Source organism: Plectropomus leopardus, chromosome 18, assembly GCF_008729295.1.
Source record: "Plectropomus leopardus isolate mb chromosome 18, YSFRI_Pleo_2.0, whole genome shotgun sequence".
Classification (NCBI taxonomy): domain Eukaryota; kingdom Metazoa; phylum Chordata; class Actinopteri; order Perciformes; family Serranidae; genus Plectropomus; species Plectropomus leopardus.
In genome coordinates this window covers 29,460,511-29,478,358 of record NC_056480.1, presented here as the reverse complement: position 1 = coordinate 29,478,358, position 17,848 = coordinate 29,460,511, and the positions used below count along the sequence as shown (strand labels likewise).

The 17,848-nt window shown below is 40.8% G+C and overlaps 1 protein-coding gene across 7 annotated transcripts; it reads left to right on the top strand.

Annotated features, from left to right (window-relative positions):
- Window positions 1-17,634, top strand: LOC121957611 (NACHT, LRR and PYD domains-containing protein 12-like). Of its 7 annotated transcripts, none has more exons than XM_042506282.1 (12): window positions 1-85; window positions 1,407-1,539; window positions 4,007-4,111; window positions 4,598-4,806; window positions 4,968-6,840; window positions 9,154-9,327; window positions 9,858-10,034; window positions 12,407-12,580; window positions 13,512-13,685; window positions 14,020-14,193; window positions 15,447-15,620; window positions 16,482-17,634. In XM_042506282.1, the coding sequence occupies exons 2-12, from the start codon at window positions 1,412-1,414 to the stop codon at window positions 16,489-16,491; spliced, it is 3,372 nt and encodes a 1,123-aa protein (XP_042362216.1). In that variant the 5' UTR covers window positions 1-85; window positions 1,407-1,411; the 3' UTR covers window positions 16,492-17,634. The 7 variants fall into 7 exon arrangements, with proteins under 7 accessions (XP_042362216.1, XP_042362215.1, XP_042362219.1 ...); XM_042506281.1 differs by having other exon boundaries at window positions 4,965-6,840; XM_042506285.1 differs by lacking the exon at window positions 13,512-13,685.
- Window positions 17,635-17,848: the final 214 nt, after the last annotated feature.

The window sequence follows — 17,848 nt, the reverse complement described above, 5'->3', positions numbered from 1 at the left end:
GAGGGACACAGCTGAAAGTGAAAGTATTTTGTGCAGGTAGTTCAGACTCAGTCTTAAGTCAACAGAGCAGCAGGCTGGGAACACGGTGAGTATTAATACTATACATTATCATGTTACTGTCTCTTCATCAGTTGTCTTGCTGTGAAATGTAGAAGGAAAAAAAGTTGGAATGAGCTCAACAGTTTGATTCATCTGCAGTTACAAAGTTGAACAATATCCACTGATTATTATTTCTGCAGTGTGTTCGATTAACAGCTGTTGGGAGAAGTTTTTGTTTTTTTACTTTGTAAAATTTGTCAGAAGAATAAATTCATGACTTGGTTTTAGGTTTTTTTTTGTTTTGGTTTTAGTACATTGTCAGTTAGACTGCCACCTGCTGGTATAACAGTTCTCTACACAAAACAGCTTTTAATGATCAAGATACTGTAAGTTATTGTGTTTCATCTAAAAAAAAAAACAAAACTGTAAACATTTGGACGAAACAACTTTTCTCACAGTGAAAACCCTTACCCAAATAAAGTTAGATTTAAAAATATTACAGAATGAAGTTCTGATTACTTAAACTGTTATGGTTCACAGTTCAGAGATCAACATAATTACACAACAAAAGGGAGCTCAGTTAAGGCTGTTCCTTTTGGATTAAGGAGCTTGATGAGAATATAGTAGTAGAGAATATATAATACCAGAATAAGAATAACACATACATACACACAGAGACACACTTTTGTTTTGCAAAATCAGAATTTTTACAGTAAATTCTCACTGCCAGATTTCCAGTAAATTTCAGCCAGCAGTAACAAGAGAACAAACTTGCCATCAATTTCATCTGAATTTTCTTGACTTTATTGATCCATAGTGATGAAATTCAGCTGCTTTCATTTATCTATTTTTATTTTTGTAATAAGACCTTTGAGAATTACACTAAAGCAATCTTGGAAGTAGTTCAAGTAAGAATATGAATACAGTATGGATACGTCTCTTTTTTGTCTAAGACAAATAAATCAGTTTCTTACTGGGAGAATACAAATTCTGATCTATTTCACCCCTTCCCCTTAGGACATATAAGGAGCAAAGACAAAAAATCAACAGGAGTTCTTTTGCTGTGCTCAAAGGTTTCTCAGAGGTTTCTCAACTCTGAGAACAGATAAAATACACAGAAGTGAGACTTTCCCAAGTTTACTTTTGGGTCTTACTGTAATCTCAAGGCTAGATTATGTCAAACAAATAAAGATAACTGCAGTAGGAGAGTAAAAAAGAACATCTTAAGATGTTGACTCTGGATCAGACTGAAACAAGTGGAGGACTGTTTCTCAAGAGCTAATTAGTATTAAGTATGAGAAATGGTCAAAACTTTGATCTGTTCTCAGAGATTATACAAGTGTGTCAACTGTCTGTTTATCTCCTAGAGAAGATGAATGGTTTGGAGGATAAAGAGGACAGAGCAGAGTCTCTCGCATCTGGCTGTCTGTCCATGAGGAGTGACTGGTCCAAAGATATTCCTTTATTCTTCAGTAAGGAACCCCGACCATCAGACATAAAGTAAGAGACTGTTTCCACTGTGAACTGGCCTGAAATGTTCCGTTCTTTAATCATAATGTGATTAAATCATTGATCTCATATAATTTAAAGTTCTACTGGAAGAATGTCATTAAGCTAGAGAAAAGAGGTTCAAGTCTCTCTGAGTTTTTGGAAACTCTCATTCCATTCTGATTGTACAGTGGTGTTACAGAGGGGAGCATCTTCCATCACAGATGATCTTTGGCTGAGTGCAGACACCAGGGGGCTCATGTAAAAAAAAATTGGATGGATTTCCTACTGAAATATGGCATACACTTAAATCCAGGGAACGTCAGATGTATGAAACTGTGCGAACTCGTGAATGCAAGCACATTTCCTTTGTACATCCCAATTACTGTGGAATTGAGCACACGTGTAGGAGTACCAGACTCCTCCCTCTCCACGCTTCCATTTAAATACGCAGATTAATTTAAACAGGCCCTGCAATTAGGATTCTCAATGTGTATTTTATGTGCAAAATGTATTTACAGTTTCCATTTGTTGATTTTACGCACCACTTACATGGATCACATAGACTGCTATTGTTGTAAATGAACGCAGCAGTGCGCCGGGCAAACGGTGAGGCTGATCAATATAATATATAATAATTTTAAACTTTGTGCACGTGTTTATTGACATAATTACTTTACACCCAGAAACAAACAGGGGCTTGTTGGAGAGCTCGTAATCTGTAGTTTAACCAGCAAAAAACAATCACTAACTTGAACCACTGACAAGTAATTATGCTGTGAAGACAGGATGATATTCGGGGGGCACATGCTCAGGGGGATTGATAAAAGGACAATTAAACAAATTAATTATTAATTAATTATTTAGTCATCAAGAAGCCACCCATCGTGCACAGCCAGCTTGTAGCCTGTTCTCAACCATACTGCTCGTTAAGTCAAGTCAAGTCAATTTTATTTATAGAGCCCATTATCTCAAAACATGGTTTGCCTCAGAGGGCTTTACAGTGTACGACATCCCTCTGCCCTTAGACCCTCACATCACCCAAAGAAAAACTCCCAAAAAAGAACCCCTGTAATGGGGAAAAAAAAGGAAGAAACCTCAGGAAGAGTGGCAGAGGATGATAAGGAATCCCTCTTCCAGGACGGACAGACGTGCAATAGAGTCGTTAGAATGAATGAATCGTGCATTGATCCAGGCCACCTTGCAACAATGTTTGTTAAATGCATTTGTGCATCACATATGATCTGTGCATTGAAAAATGTTTCCTGTTAACATAAATATATTCACCCTGTGATGGTGCTTTTATAGCAATGTGTGTGAAAATCGGCTCTCGCTGCAAAATGCGCTTTAATGTTGGCCTGTTCAACTGCATTGTACGGGAATTTGATATACCTGCTGACATGAGGACAATTCCATCCCACACAGCTGTCATGGCTCGGCTCAACACCTGTATGGGCAACACGTGGCTCCTCGCTGCGTCGCGCTCCAAGACTGGCCAGAGTTCTGCGTACAGTTCCAAGAGGATTGCCCTCAGAAACCTGAAGCAGCTGATGAGCCAGTCATCATCGTGTGCCCATAAATTCTTCTCAGTCTCTAAATATGCGTTCTCTTCACACTGCACCATTCGCAATATCTGTAATAATGCTAAAGCTGCCATTGTTGTTAACATTATTTTCTGGACCATTTTGCGCATGTTTTTATATCCACTCATCTAATTGCCGACAGGTGGATGTGTTAAAAGGTCATCAGTGTGTCTCTGATGTGCACATCAATCAGAGGAGTAATTGTTTTGACATTACTAACAGTTTCCTAACAGTATATCACCTCTAAGTTCGCCAACGGATAAGAAGCAGTAGAAACATCTGACGCCAGCCATGAAGTTGGCGTGGAGCACGGCACATTTCCACTGATCATGGAAAGGGGCGTACGCCGCGTGTTTGTGCGTATGCACCCTTTGTACATGAGGCCGCTGGTCTGCCTAACCAGACAACCGTTTGTTTTATTTTGGCCTGCCAACAAGTTTCAAAGCTCCAGACACTACTGCAGAGGAAAAAATGAAAAGTTCCACTTTTGCTGCATTAACAGACCCTCTGAATTTAGAGAGGGTGCACTGACTGCTTGACAAGGACACACAAGCAAGAATGCAACACCTCAGCTCAGTGTATCACAGTAGGGGCCGATCCAAGACAAACCCTAGCCAGCCCTTACTATACCCGTTATCGTAAAGGAAAGTCCTCAGTCTGCTGCTAAATGTGGAGACAGTGTCTGTCTTCAGGACTGAAAGTGGAAGATGGTTCCACAGAAGAGGAGCCTGATAGCTGAATAAACTACACTAGTACTACTATACTGAGATGATTTTCACACCCCACGTGTAGGACTTGGTGTTTGGTTCGGTTAATCAACATAAGACATGTATATGTAGCATATATTTATTGTTATTATCACATCATAATCATGAGTAAAACAATTGTTTCCACAGGCAGAAAGCAGAGTCTCCAGTACCCAGCTGTCTGTCTGTGAGCAGTGACTGGTCCAGAATCACTCCTCCAACCTTCAGTAATGAACCTGGACCCTCAGGCACAAAGTAAGAGACAGTTACTGCTGTAAGCTGACCTGCAGCTGATCCTGTGTTCAATATTCAAATTCAGTGTACAACCCTAGTTACAAAAAAGTAAGGACACTGTGTACAAGTAGTTAAATATTTTCCTGTGCAATATGAAATGATATTTGTGTGTTATTCCTGAGTGAGCAACAAGGGTTTTTAACACAGAAAAAAATATTTTTGCAGGACCATGCTATATTTTGAAGAGAAATTATACACAAGCAAAAAAATTTATTGAGTCTGAGCAAATAAAAATCTACCATTCAAGTCACTTTCTACTCTGTAAGTATGTATACATACTCACACTCTGATGGTGCAGCATCAAGAGCAATTTGGGGTTCAGTATCTTGACCAAGAATACTTTAACATGTTGAGTGGAAGAGCTGGGAATCGAACACTAGCCTTCCAATTAGAGGATGACCCACTCTACCTCTGAGCCACAGTATTAAAGAAAAGTATTCTCCACAGAGAGAAGAAGAGGAGCCACGACTCTGTGGAGCATCAGCTGTCCTGCTGTGCTTTGTGTCAGGACATCCTGAAGGATCCAGTCTCCACCAGCAACACGTCATACTGGGACCAGTCTGCTTCAACAGGAGATTCCCCCTGTCCTCAGTGTGGACAAAGATCCAGAAGAAGACCTGGACTGCAGACCAGCAGTCAGACCAGCATTGTACAAAGTAAGACTTTACATATTTCTGCTGATGTCATAAAAATGTTTTTATAAAAATCCTAGAATTTAAAAACATTTCTTTATTTTTGTGTGTTGGTTTCGTGGAAATAATTACCAGATTCCCAAAATTGTCTTAAGTCTTACATTTGTTTTCTTCTTTTTCAGCAGTTGATCTGCAGGAGGTTGTAGATGAGCATAAGATCAGTCTGAAGAGAAGATATGAACGTGTGACTGAAGGACATCTTGAAACAGGAAGTGGAACCCTCCTAAACAGGGTCTACACTGAGCTCTACATCACAGAGGGACAGACTGAAGAGGTTAATACCCAACATGAGGTTTGGCAGCTTGAGACAGCTTCTAAGATGGAGACCCTCCATGACACTCCAGTCAAGTGCCACGACATCTTTAAAGCCTTACCTGACCAACAGGGACACATCAGAGTTGTTCTGACAAACGGTGTTGCTGGCGTTGGAAAAACCTTCACAGTGCAGAAGTTCACTCTGGACTGGGCCGAAGGTTTGGAAAACCAAGATGTCAGTCTAGTGGTTCTGCTTTCGTTCAGGGAGCTGAACTTGATCAGAGATGAGCAGTGCAGTCTTCTCACACTGATCCATGTTTTCCATCCAACATTACAGAAGGTCACAGCAGAGGAGCTCGCTGTCTGTAAAGTTTTGTTCATCTTTGACGGCCTGGACGAAAGCAGACTTACACTAGATTTCCACAACTATGAGGTCTTGGTTGATGTCACACAAAAGTTGTCACTGAATGTGCTGCTGACAAACCTCATAAAGGGGAATCTGCTTCCCTCTGCTCTCATCTGGATAACTTCCAGACCTGCAGCAGCCAATCAGATCCCTCCTGCATGTGTTGACAGGATAACAGAAGTAAGAGGCTTCAGTGATGCCCAGAAGGAGGAGTACTTCAGGAGGAGAGTCAGTGATGAAGAGCTGTCCAGCAGAGTCATCTCACACATCAAGACATCCAGGAGCCTCCACATCATGTGTCTGATCCCAGTCTTTTGCTGGATCACTGCGTCAGTTTTGCAGCACATGTTGACTACAGAGCAGAGAGGAGAGCTGCCAACGACCCTGACTGACCTGTACTCACACTTCCTGCTGGTTCACACAAAGAGGAAGAAACACAAGTATGACGAGACAAGTCCACAGGAGCTGACAGAGGCTGACAGGGAAGTTCTTCTGAAGCTAGGGAGGCTGGCGTTTGAACATCTGGAAAAAGGAAACATCATGTTCTACCAAGAAGACCTGGAGCATTGTGGTCTGGATGTCAAAGAGGCCTCGGTGTACTCAGGAGTTTGTACAGAGATCTTCAGAAGAGAGAGTGTGATCTTTCAGAAAACAGTCTACTGCTTCGTCCATCTTAGTGTTCAGGAGTTTCTGGCTGCGCTCTACATGTTTCACTGTTATACCAAGAGAAACACAGAGGTACTGGAGAATTTCCTGGGAAAAGACTGGAACTACAAACACAGAGACCCAAACTCAAAGTATTTTCTCAAGTTTTCTAAGTATTTTGAAAAAAACGGAGATGAATACTGCAATTATATCAATTACACTGACTCATCCCTGGATGTCTTCCTGAGGAGAGTAATGATGAAATCACTTGAAAGTAAAAATGGTCACCTGGACTTATTTGTGCGCTTCCTTCATGGCCTCTCTCTGGAGTCCAGCCAGAGACTGTTAGGAGGCCTGTTGGGTTGGACAAAGAGCAATCCAAAAAACATTCAGAGAGCCATCAAAAACCTGAAGGAGATGAACAGAGAGGAGATCTCTCCTGACAGAAGCATCAACATCTTCCATTGTCTGACGGAGATGAACGACCACTCAGTGCATCAGGAGATCCAAGAGTTCCTCAAGTCAGACAACAGATCAGAGAAGAAACTCTCTGAAATTCAGTGCTCAGCTCTGGCCTACATGCTGCAGATGTCAGAGGAGGTTCTGGATGAATTGGACCTGAAGAAGTACACCGCATCAGCGGAGGGACGACTCAGACTGATTCCAGCTGTGAGAAACTGCAGAAAGGCCCTGTAAGTCTGATGTGATTAACATTTTAAGTCAGTGTAGATTTGTTTATTAGGAGTTGAATTATATGCACACTATAAAATTCTAATTATTCTTAAAATACTGTTCTACTTGTTGGTTAAGCAATATCACACTAGAGGGAGTGATGTTGTACTGTATATCATCACTGCTGAGATTCAATCATAGGCACGAGGCCACAGGACAAGTGCAAGGTATAAAGTAAAAAATAGACTTATCAGTCAAAAATGATTTTAAAATTTGTCCTTGATCCTGCAACATCTTAATACCTTCAGCTCATCACCAGCTACTATGAAAATTCCATCCAATTGCTTGGCATGTTGCTGCTGGTGGCATCATTCAATTCCTGCAGTGTATAGTTTGAATTTGCATCAGAGTCTTGTCACCTGTCTGCTCTGAACAAGATCTGCCCATCCAGTGCAACAGCTTGCTCCATGATGTTAGGGGTTAACGCTCAGAGCAGTCTCTGATTTCCTGTTGCTGAGGAGCCAATCTCAGCTCATCCACTTTATTCTTCTGCGAGCATCAGCAAGAAGAAGGCTTGGTAGAGGAGAAGTTCTTGGTTCAAGTCGGGTCACCCTCACTCTGATGTCAGCTCTCCTCCTTTCTCTTCCTCCAGGGCTTTCGGTCTCATTTCTCCCTTCTGGTCTCTCTGGCCGCTCAGCATATGCTGTTGGTGGGGATCCTGTTGCAGTCTGCACTTATCAACATTTTCCCGATGTTAATAAGTGCTTCTCTATTGTTGAAAAGTCATGCTTCAGCAGAAGGGTCCATGGAGTTGCAAATATAGAAAAATATAGCAAAAAAGTAGCAAGGACTTGAGGAGCTACTGGCAGCTGCATCTACATGTGCCGCCATTGTCAGGACTAGTCCTGAAGTGCTGAAGATAGTCACAGCCATGATGATATACGGTACAACAGCACCACCTTGAGTGTGATATTGCTATCATATAACAGTCCTACAAATACTGTTTATAAGCTAGCAGTAATGGGTGACAACAGATTAAATTTTGCAATCCCTGGAATTGACCGCTGTTGCCTAGCAACACTTCAACATTTACCTCAATACCAGTTTGCTACTCTGGAGACCTGGTATTCATGTTTTGCGCAGACCAGCTGCTTAGCATCATGAACTCTGTGTTTCCAGTGAAATGAAAGTCTGATAACAGTCTCTTTGGCGGCCTGTGTGAGTTGGTTTGATCAGACAGTACGTCGTTTTAGGGTGTGTCCACTCACTGCTATGATCTCAGTCACCTCGAATCCCGTATCAGAATGTATGGGTGTATGAGTGTATGTATGAGTGTATGGTGATGTCTCTCAGGCTGTGGCTGGTGTAAGACGAGTGTGTCCCTGTCTCACTGCAGTTATAAGTGCATGTAGTAAAGTCTTTAAGCAGATTTCCATCAATCCTCAAATTAAGCAAATTAAAATACTAAAATGATATGCAGTATTATAAAATATGCCTAATGGAAAGAAGTCAATTAAAAAAATTTTTTTACGCTTTTTACGCTCGCATGAGGTTGTACTTCAGGCAATTGGAAAAAGCTATATTCTACAAAGCTGCAATGGAAACAGTTATTTGTCTTTTCTAGGTCACATTATGCTATGGCTATGTGCTTGTTGGTAAGAACTGGCTCCCTCCGGCATGGTGCAGCAGGCGCTACAAGAGGTGTTATTGCATCGCACAACTCTTCAAAAGTTGAGCGAATCATCCCGCACATGCCTACGTGACCTTGGATTGGAAATAATGACGGCTAGTGTGGTGGCTGCAATAGAAATAAAGCTGCTAATGTTTTGAACATCCATCATCATGCCTCTTGGAATGTTATCACCAGAGGAGAAGTCACAGAACACCACTCAGTGGAAACACAGTCATCTTGTAATTGTGTTTTAATGACATTTGAAAATATCACTTAAGTTTATTCAAATCTGCAATGGAAACTCACCTTTTGTTATATGAGTAACACAAGGCTTCTTATACAATCAGACATGCAAGTAATACCCTATTTTTTACTGCAGTACTTAAGAGTTTTAAATAAGATCTGTATCATCTATAATCTTTTAGGAGATTTCTAAAGACCTAAAGAACTGCTTTTATGCAAATATTGCTATTTTTTTGTAATGGTTGAGGAGTCATTTCATAGTTTGCATGCAGGATGTTACACAATATTACATGCTCTTCTTAAAAAAAACCTCAGCTCAAGTTAAGGTCATCGCAACTGTGACCCATCAGCAGCCCCAAAGCAGTCAACCTTTGAAAAAAAAAAGCTAAGATATTTTGTCATTTATGTGTCTTGACAGACTTTCTCGCTGTGGAATCTCAGACACTCACTGTGAAGTCGTGGCCTCAGCTCTGAAGTCCAACCCCTCCCATCTGAGAGAGCTGGACCTGAGTCACAACAAGTTGCAGAATTCAGGAGTGAAACTTTTGTCTGCTGGACTGGAGAGTTCAAACTGTAGACTGGAGACTCTCAGGTTAGTTCACTGACTGAAATGTTCACACTTTAACATGATTTGTCTGAGCAGACATGAAAATACTTTTTAAGATTTCAGAAATGTTCTGTCTTTTCACATGGCTGAATATTAGTTAGAGAAATAAAAGTACAGAAATAAAATGTTTGTCAGGGGTGATCGATGAAGATGATGTCAGCACTGATGAGGGATGTGAATAAAGTTGTTGCAGATCGATGGTAGCAGATAAAAACATGCTGCAGACAGTGTGAGCTTCTGTGTAAACAGAGAGAGAGAGGTAAGATATAGAAAAGAAATATAAGAATGCAAAGCTCAATAAAGGTAACGTTATGAACTGTCCGGATCACCAGAAGCTGATATGGTTGCTGCAGAGAAAACTCACACACCTGAAGTGGTGTTGTGTGAATTAAACCAGAGCTAAGGGTAGGCTTTCAAAAGGTCAGAAATTTTCCAAGGGAAGTTAGGCTATAGTGTTTGGGGATTTTTTAAAAAAGTTTTGCATGATTTTAATTTAAAAATTGTACCATTTTCAGTTTGAGTCACTGCAGTTTGTCAGCGATCAGCTGTGCATGTTTGGCTTCAGCTCTGAGGCTCAACCCTTCCCATCTGACAGAGCTGGAGCTGAGCAACAACAGCAAGCTGCAGGATTCAGAGGTGAAGCTGCTGTGTAATTTTCTAGAGAGTCCACACTGCAGACTGGAGACTCTGAGGTCAGACACTTTTTTTAACCTCTATGCTGCTCCACACTGAGGGTCTTCATGCTTTATTTCCCATCATGTTTATTCAAATAAATGGTAATGAAAACACATTGATAAAACATACAAATGCCCTCTATACTAACTGTCAGGGGGACATGTTTGGGCAGTGGTTAGCAGTGTCCCCTCACAACAAAACCCTGTGTCAGTGTGGGTTTTCTCCTGGTTCTCCTGCTACCTCCCAAAGTAGAAAAGCGCTATGCATTTACCATTTAGTCTTCTGACCACTCAAAGCACTTTCACACTACATGTCACATTTACCCATTCACACAAGCTGGTGACAGAGGCCACCTGCTACTCAGTAATCATTCATACTCACGCACACGCTGATGACGCAGCATCTGGAGCAATTTGGGGTTCAGTATCTTGCCCAAGGATACTTCCCGCCCTGAGGATATGTCCCAAGGATACGCCCTGAGGATATGCTCCAAGAATATGCCCTGAGTCCAAAGACATGCAGGCTAATTTGTTTGTTTTGTTAAATAGGTGTGAATGTGTGTCTGTCTCTATCTGTAAGACCTGAATGGGATCTGGTCCTTGTATGACCAAAGTGAGAGATGTGTCTGCATACTTGGCATAAAACCAAACACATCTCCTCTTGCAGCCGAGTGTGAAGCGGTCAGGATGAGAGTCAGCACCTCCAAATCTGAGGCCATGGTTCATGGTTGCAGGAAAACGGTAGATTGTCTCCTCTGGGTTGGGAGAGAGTTGCTGCCTTAAGCAAAGGAGTTCAAGCATCTCGGGGTCTTGTTGAGGGTAGAATGGAGCATTAGATGGATGGGCGATTTAGTGCAGGGTCCGCAGTGATGTAGGAGTTGCGTCGGACTGTCATGGTATAGAAGGAGCTGAGCCAGAAGGCAAAGCTCTCAATTTTTTGGTGTTGGAATTGAGTTCTCCTTTCCTGCAATCTATCTGGGAAATGTCGCAGCTTATCCATTAATGCAAGACAGGTATCTGTTAAAGATACTACTAGTGGCCAGCAAGAAAGCTGTAACACCAAAGTGACTGCAGGCAGTTCCTCCAGCAGTGACTGACTGGATAGATATTGTGAATACTATACAGAATATGGAGAGAATGACTTTCTCGCTAAATCTCGGGGTGGATACATTTTTGCAATACTGGGAAAATGGATTGTGTTTTTGACTTCACAAGCTGATGTCTGAGCCATTATTGCATGATATCGGAATGAATGTATAAGTGACCAACTGACTGCTTCAACATGTTCTCTTGTATATTTGGGCATTTCCATAAAAATGAAGTATTAAAAAAAAAAAAGGGTCTTGATTTACCAGTCTATCTACAGTATGTTCCAACCCACACCTATGATCATGGGCTCTGGGTAGTGACTGAAAGGATGAGATTGCGGATAAAAGCAGCCGAAATGAGTTTTCTCTGCAGGGTGGCTGGGCTCAGCCTTCGAGATAGGGTGAGGAGCTTGGACATCCAGAAGGGGCTCGGAGTAGAGCCGCTGCTCCTTTACATCAAAAGGGTCCAGTTGAGGTGGTTCAGGTAGCTGATCAGGATCCTCCTGGGCGCCTTCCGTTAGAAGTGTTCTGGGCATGGCCAACTGGCAGGAGGGCCCAGGGCAGACCAAGAATGCGCTGGAGGGATTACATATCTCGTATGGCCTAAGAATGCTTCAGGGCTCCCCCAGGAGGGGCTGGGAAGCGTTGTTAGGGAGGGATGGCTTAGCTCAGCCTGCTGTCCCTGAGACCTGGCCCTGGATAAACAGATAACAATGGATGGATGGATGGATGGATGGATGGATGGATGGATGGATGGATGGATGGATGGGTACAGGTAATGAATAAATTAACAGACAATATCAAATATTTTTGCATATTTGCTTTGTCCGATATTTCTAGGAAGCTGTATAATTGAATGATTTTAACAGGAGATGCGTTCATTTTATGACTCCACTATTCCAAGAAGAAAAATGTAGACTTTGATCACGTATTCCCAAACTTCATCCTGAACCATTTTGACATCTTTGACAATTTCTGACTCTTGAGTGGAGTCTAAATTCATTTTCTGTGGGTTTTTGAGTGTGTGTAGACATGACACGAGTTTGAGTTTGTGTAGATGGAGCCAATGGAGGTGACAGAATTTAAGAGGTGAAGTCACTCTGTCTTTATTGAAGTAGCAGCATGTTGTGATTTATAATGGAGAGCATTACTTTTTTAAAGCTGCATTCTGTTGGATTAAGACTTTCCATTCTAAACTTATACATTCTAAACCTTCTTCAGCTCTGAACACATTATTAAACACTAAATGCTTTGGAGCAGGAACGTTGTCTTCTAAAGTTACATGTTTCATTCTTTATTCAGACTGTGGAGCTGCAGTTTGTCAGAGATCAGCTGTGTTTCTCTGGCCTCAGCTCTAAAGTCTAACCCCTGCCATCTGAGAAAGCTTCAGCTGAGTGACAACAAGCTGCAGGATTCAGGAGTGAAGCAGCTTTGTGGTTTTCTGGAGAATCCACACTGCAGACTGAAGACTCTTAGGTAAGGCACCTTTTGTTTTTGTTTTTTCTTTAATTTTTTTTGTTCTGTGTTGAGACTCATATGATGTGAAAGCTGTGGCAACAAGGCAACAGTTCTTGCATGAAACAGTGAACTTTTGTTGTGGTTTGGCCTTTAATTCACACAACACCTGGGAGCCTGAAAACGCAAACTTTTGAAACCTAGAGTGCAATCTTCTGTTGCTTTGTTAAGTGGCAATGCACTTATCCTGTGAGAACGGTGATGTAACAGCTGTACTTTGCACAGGTGCGTAGTGTTCTTCTATGGTGTGTCATTACAAAGTTACACATACATACTACAATGTTTTCAGTTGTTTTTGTGGATGTGTGTACACAAGGAACATTTTCACAATGTTATCATATGAATGCAGCATTTTTTAAACACAAAAACGAAAGAGTTTTTCATTTTTATTAGGGTGCTCTCATCTTAACATACCTGAGCATCTTCATGCTAGAGTCTATCCTTCTTCAGTCATTAAACGGACAGCATGCTTTTATTTCTAGTGAATTAATCACAATATAGCAAAGGCAAAAATAAACACACAAATCTGCGTGTATGTCATAACCCATCCCATCCCTTCCCATCCCATCCCATCCCATCCCATCCCATCCCATCTCTTCCCTTCCCTTCCCTTCCCTTCCCTTACCTTTTGGGTCAGAACTGATTACATGTTGTCGTTAATTAAAAAGGAACACTTAAAGTCACAGTGAACTTGGACAACCTGACTTGAAGACATAGTATTTAAACACTGGACCACAGTTCTTGTAATTCTTACAGAGTAGATTTGACTTGAATGGCTAGTAACAATAGCAAGCTCTTAGTGAAATGTGGAGGGGCAGAAAGTTGTTATCAACAGCACATTTCTGTCACGTTGCTTTAGGTTTTTGAACAAATATATATTATCTTTATTCAGATTGAGGGACTGCAGTTTGTCAGAGGTCAGCTGTGCTTCTCTGGCCTCAGCTCTGAGGTTGAGCTGCTCCCACCTGACGGAGCTGGACCTGACCGGAAACAAGCTGCAGGATTCAGGAGTGAAGCTGCTGTCTGCAGCACTCCAGAGTCCACATTGCAGACTGGAGACTCTGGGGTCAGTTCACTGGCTGTTACTGCTACAGATCTAATATGTTTCATTAACAATTTAATTGAATTTATGTACGAATACATGTTTCTTGTATAAATTTATACTGTGATCACCAAAGAATTGTGTTTTTGAAAGAAACTATCTATCTGTCTATCAATCTGTCCATCCGTCTGTCTTTCCGTCCATCTAACTAACCTGAATATTGATGAAGTCATTCTGCTCATTTTAGGAAAAAGTGTATTGATAAGGATGTGGTAATGTTGAACTACATATTCTAAGCCTGAACACATCTGATTGGATTATAAGTGGATTTTTATCATGTCATGTACTCTGTCTTCAGACTCAGTGAGTGCAGTTTGTCAGAGATCAGCTGTGCGTCTCTGGCCTCAGCTCTGGGGTCCAACCCCTGCCATCTGACAACTCTGGAGCTGAGCAACAACGACCTGCAGGATTCCGGAGTGAAGCTGCTGTGTGGTTTTCTGGAGAGTCCACACTGCAGACTGGAGACTCTGAGGTCAGATGCTTTTTTTTGTAACGTCAGTGCTGAGATTAATATGATGTGAAAGTTGTGGTAACACATAACTGCAGACATATAACTCTGCACCAGTGATAGCCTTGACTGAAGGCATTATGCTGTCAGAATATGCAACATCTCAAGAACACCCTTAGGAAATATCTTCAAATTTGGCAAAAACTTTCACCTGAACTCAACAATACCCTGATTAGAATTTGTTGGTCAAAGGTCAAGGACACTGTGACCTTGCATTCATCTAATTCTCTTAAACACACAATATCACAAGAAGGCCGTGAGGGAGTTTCCTCAAATTTGGTGCAAATGTCAACCTGGACTCAAGAATGGACTGATTAGAATTTTGTGGTCAGTAGTCTCACTGACCTCACAAATCATGTTTTCGGGCAGAACTCCAAAAACGCCACTTATGCAAAATGTCAGACAAAAGTCTAACAGGATATTCCAAAGGTAATTTTTCTTTTTTCTGTGCTGAGGTTAATATTATGCCATACTTCAGACATGAGGCTGATATTACACTGATTTACACAGAGTATTTTAATGCTAAAGTCTGTTTTCTTCTTCAGTGGTTTAGTCAATTGACTGTGACAGAGCAATGTATAGCTACAACATATTTAACCCTTTGAAACCTGAGCAAATTGGCTTGATTACTATCAAAATCAATAAGAAGACACTGAGTAACTAAAGAGGAAATTATGCAAAAATTAACAAGGCATTGGTAAAAAGTACCTGGAAACTAAATCTACTAATTTCTTGCAGTTTCCGTGACATTTCATACCAAGTTGCGCATGACCTTTTGACAGTGTTTTTGAAAGCAATCAAACCAATTTGCACAGAGTTGTAAGGTTTAAATACTTGTGAAAGGTGTCTTAATGCAGCACTATACAAGTGATGTTGGTCCAGGTTTCAAAGGGTTAAAACTGTAACTGTAACAAGAAAAATCCATCACTGTATAATTCCCTCTGAACCTCTTGAACACTTGACTTTTATCTTTTATTCCACATATTAAATAAATCATAATAGAAAATACATAAGTACAATTTAAAAAATAATCATCTCTGTTTTGAAATATCACACAATAACAAATATATTCAGTATTTGCTTTTTCCAACATTTTTATGAAGCTATATGAAACCTTTAGTGACTGAATACTAGAATTTTAAACTAAACACACTTTGCTTTTATGACTTTTTTCAAACTTGTCATCTAATGTTTTCATGTTTTTTATTCTTTCACAGACTGAGTCTGTGCAGTTTGTCAGAGATCAGCTGTGCTTATCTGGCCTCAGCTCTGGAGTCAAACCCCTGTCATCTGACAGAGCTGCAGCTGAGAGGAAACAAGCTGCAGGATTCAGGAGTGAAGCCTCTGTGTGATCTTGTGGACAGTCTTCACTGCAGACTGGAGACTCTGGAGTAAGTAGAAGGTTGGAATTAGTCCACAGTGAATCCATTTAATATGAACGTCTCTTGCATCATGTAAACAAACCAACAGCTGTGTGCTCGAGATCCAACTGACACCTGAAAGACCAATGAGTGCTTACTATCTTTATATGTTTGTACTTTTTTTTGTCATATTTACTGGAGATGATAATCAATATAGCTAACAGCAAGTTGCTTGTTAGCTATATTGATTATATATGGTTGTTGATCAGCTGCCTGTGATCTCCCTCCAGCCAGCTGACTCCTTATTTAGGTTTCCATTATGCAATAAGATTCATATTCAGTTCAACTTCATCAATCAGCCATTCCTCATCCATTCCCAGCTAACAATTTTTGGTTCTAAAAAGGTTCTGAGAATGGTACAATGCAACCAGTGCAATGATTTAGTAATGGCAAGTTTTCTTTTAGTTCCCAGAATGTTCTTACAGTTAAGGTAACATCTCTTATAAACATCAAAACATGTTAAAATGTGAGGTCACATCAAATTACATTTTCATAAAAAAAAATATGTTCTGTAATCTCAGACCTCAATAACATGTTCTAAATGTTGCTTTGAAATCGTTCTTCCATTTTAGGACATTTCTATGATTTTTAGGATTTTATGATGTTTCAAGAATTTTAGGACATTACTAGGATTTTAGGATGTTCTAAGGATTTTAAGCACTCTTAGGGTTTTTAGGGTGTTTCTTTGCACTAATCGGGGGCCAGATTTTGCCCACGGACCATAAGTTGGTTATAACTGTACTAGTGGTTACATTTGTCTGTTTATAAAAATAATATTATTAATCTTCTATGACCTCTTCTAATCTATTAATATTAATCTTCTCTCATCAGGTGGAAGTGAAAGCTTCATCCAGCAGTGAATGACGGAGGAATCACAACAAGGGCAGATGAGTCTCAGAGCTGCAGTCTGAGCTGCTGTGAGATCATCTTCACTGATGTCCAGTCCACTATCACCCCTGTGTGTTCATCTGGATCTGACACAGTCTCTGCAGACACACGGAGACTCCTTCACTCCTCCTGCACCACACTCAGCCACCTCCTCTTGTCTACACCTCCACCTGGGTTTAGATGCTGCTTTTTGTTTAGGTTTTGGTGTTTGAAAGTGTTTTGGATCATCTTAAGTAGGGGTTTTGGAAAGGCTTCAAAAATCTACTCTTTGTATTCAAGTTTTACTTTTGTTGCAAAGCGAGATTTTCTGTCGTTATGCTTTGAAACGCCACAATCTGTACCTGAAGAGACCACAGACTGTGTACAAAGACGGGCCGAGGCCTTCAATAAAACCCAGACAGCAGACCAAAGATGGTGCCTATCCATTCCTATGGAGTTGCTCGTCTGGTGCATACAACAAAGAACTTTTCTAACTTCTGGGTCACTGAATATGCACAATAGTGTTTCTCCCCCTGGACCCGCCCACCGGTTCCCAACATTGTGATGATGTCATAGATTCTTAAATTGCTCTTCCCAGCTAGAGAGGAGTTTTAGAAATATAAAAACACCATCGCTCCAACATTCAGAATGAATTCATTCAGAATGAGTCATAATTGACCTTGTTTGCAGTTGGAGGCGTCCTGTCAACAATTTAACAGACATCTCCCTTGCAGGGGTCGTCTATGGGCAAATGGTTTTGGGCTGCAGGGGATTTTTTTGCTGCAATATTGCAAGTGGCCACTAGGAAAAAAAATCTGCTAGGCTGGGCAGCTTTCCTGAGGGTCTGACTACCCCAACTATAACATTTTTTTTAGTATGTTGTTTTTATGATTTTTGGATGACATACTATACTTTGATGGTTTGATTTTTGACAATTTTCGGACGACATACTATATTATGTCGTTTTTTTCAGGTTGCAGACTTGCCATGACACAATGGAGCATTGATTTGTACTGACATCCCCCAATTGTCCGTTTTCATCTTTATGCAGTGTCTCATAAACGCCTTAAATGAGGATTCTGAAATAAACACATGGAAGTCATTTCACTGAATGTCAGACAACAGACTGGATCTCTTTGTTTCACACATGCAGAACATCACGACATGATCGCAACTGAAACATATGAGCTTCCTCTATACAGACTGTGGGGACATTTTTAATATACATACAGTACACAATCCCCACAGTATGGATCGTAATGATGCCACTGTGAGGGTGAAATTTGTGGCTCTCACTGTTAAATAAACTGAGAAAAAAATCATCTTAAAAT

What these genes read in the sequence shown, in the direction of transcription:
- LOC121957611 (XM_042506281.1), top strand. Translation starts at nt 1,412, where the DNA reads ATGAATGGTTTGGAGGATAAAGAGGACAGAGCAGAGTCTCTCGCATCT. An exon ending in AGAAACTGCAGAAAGGCCCT is followed by an intron (nt 6,841 to 9,153) that starts GTAAGTCTGATG and finishes GTGTCTTGACAG; the next exon opens with ACTTTCTCGCTGTGGAATCT. An exon ending in TGCAGACTGGAGACTCTGGG is followed by an intron (nt 13,686 to 14,019) that starts GTCAGTTCACTG and finishes CTCTGTCTTCAG; the next exon opens with ACTCAGTGAGTGCAGTTTGT.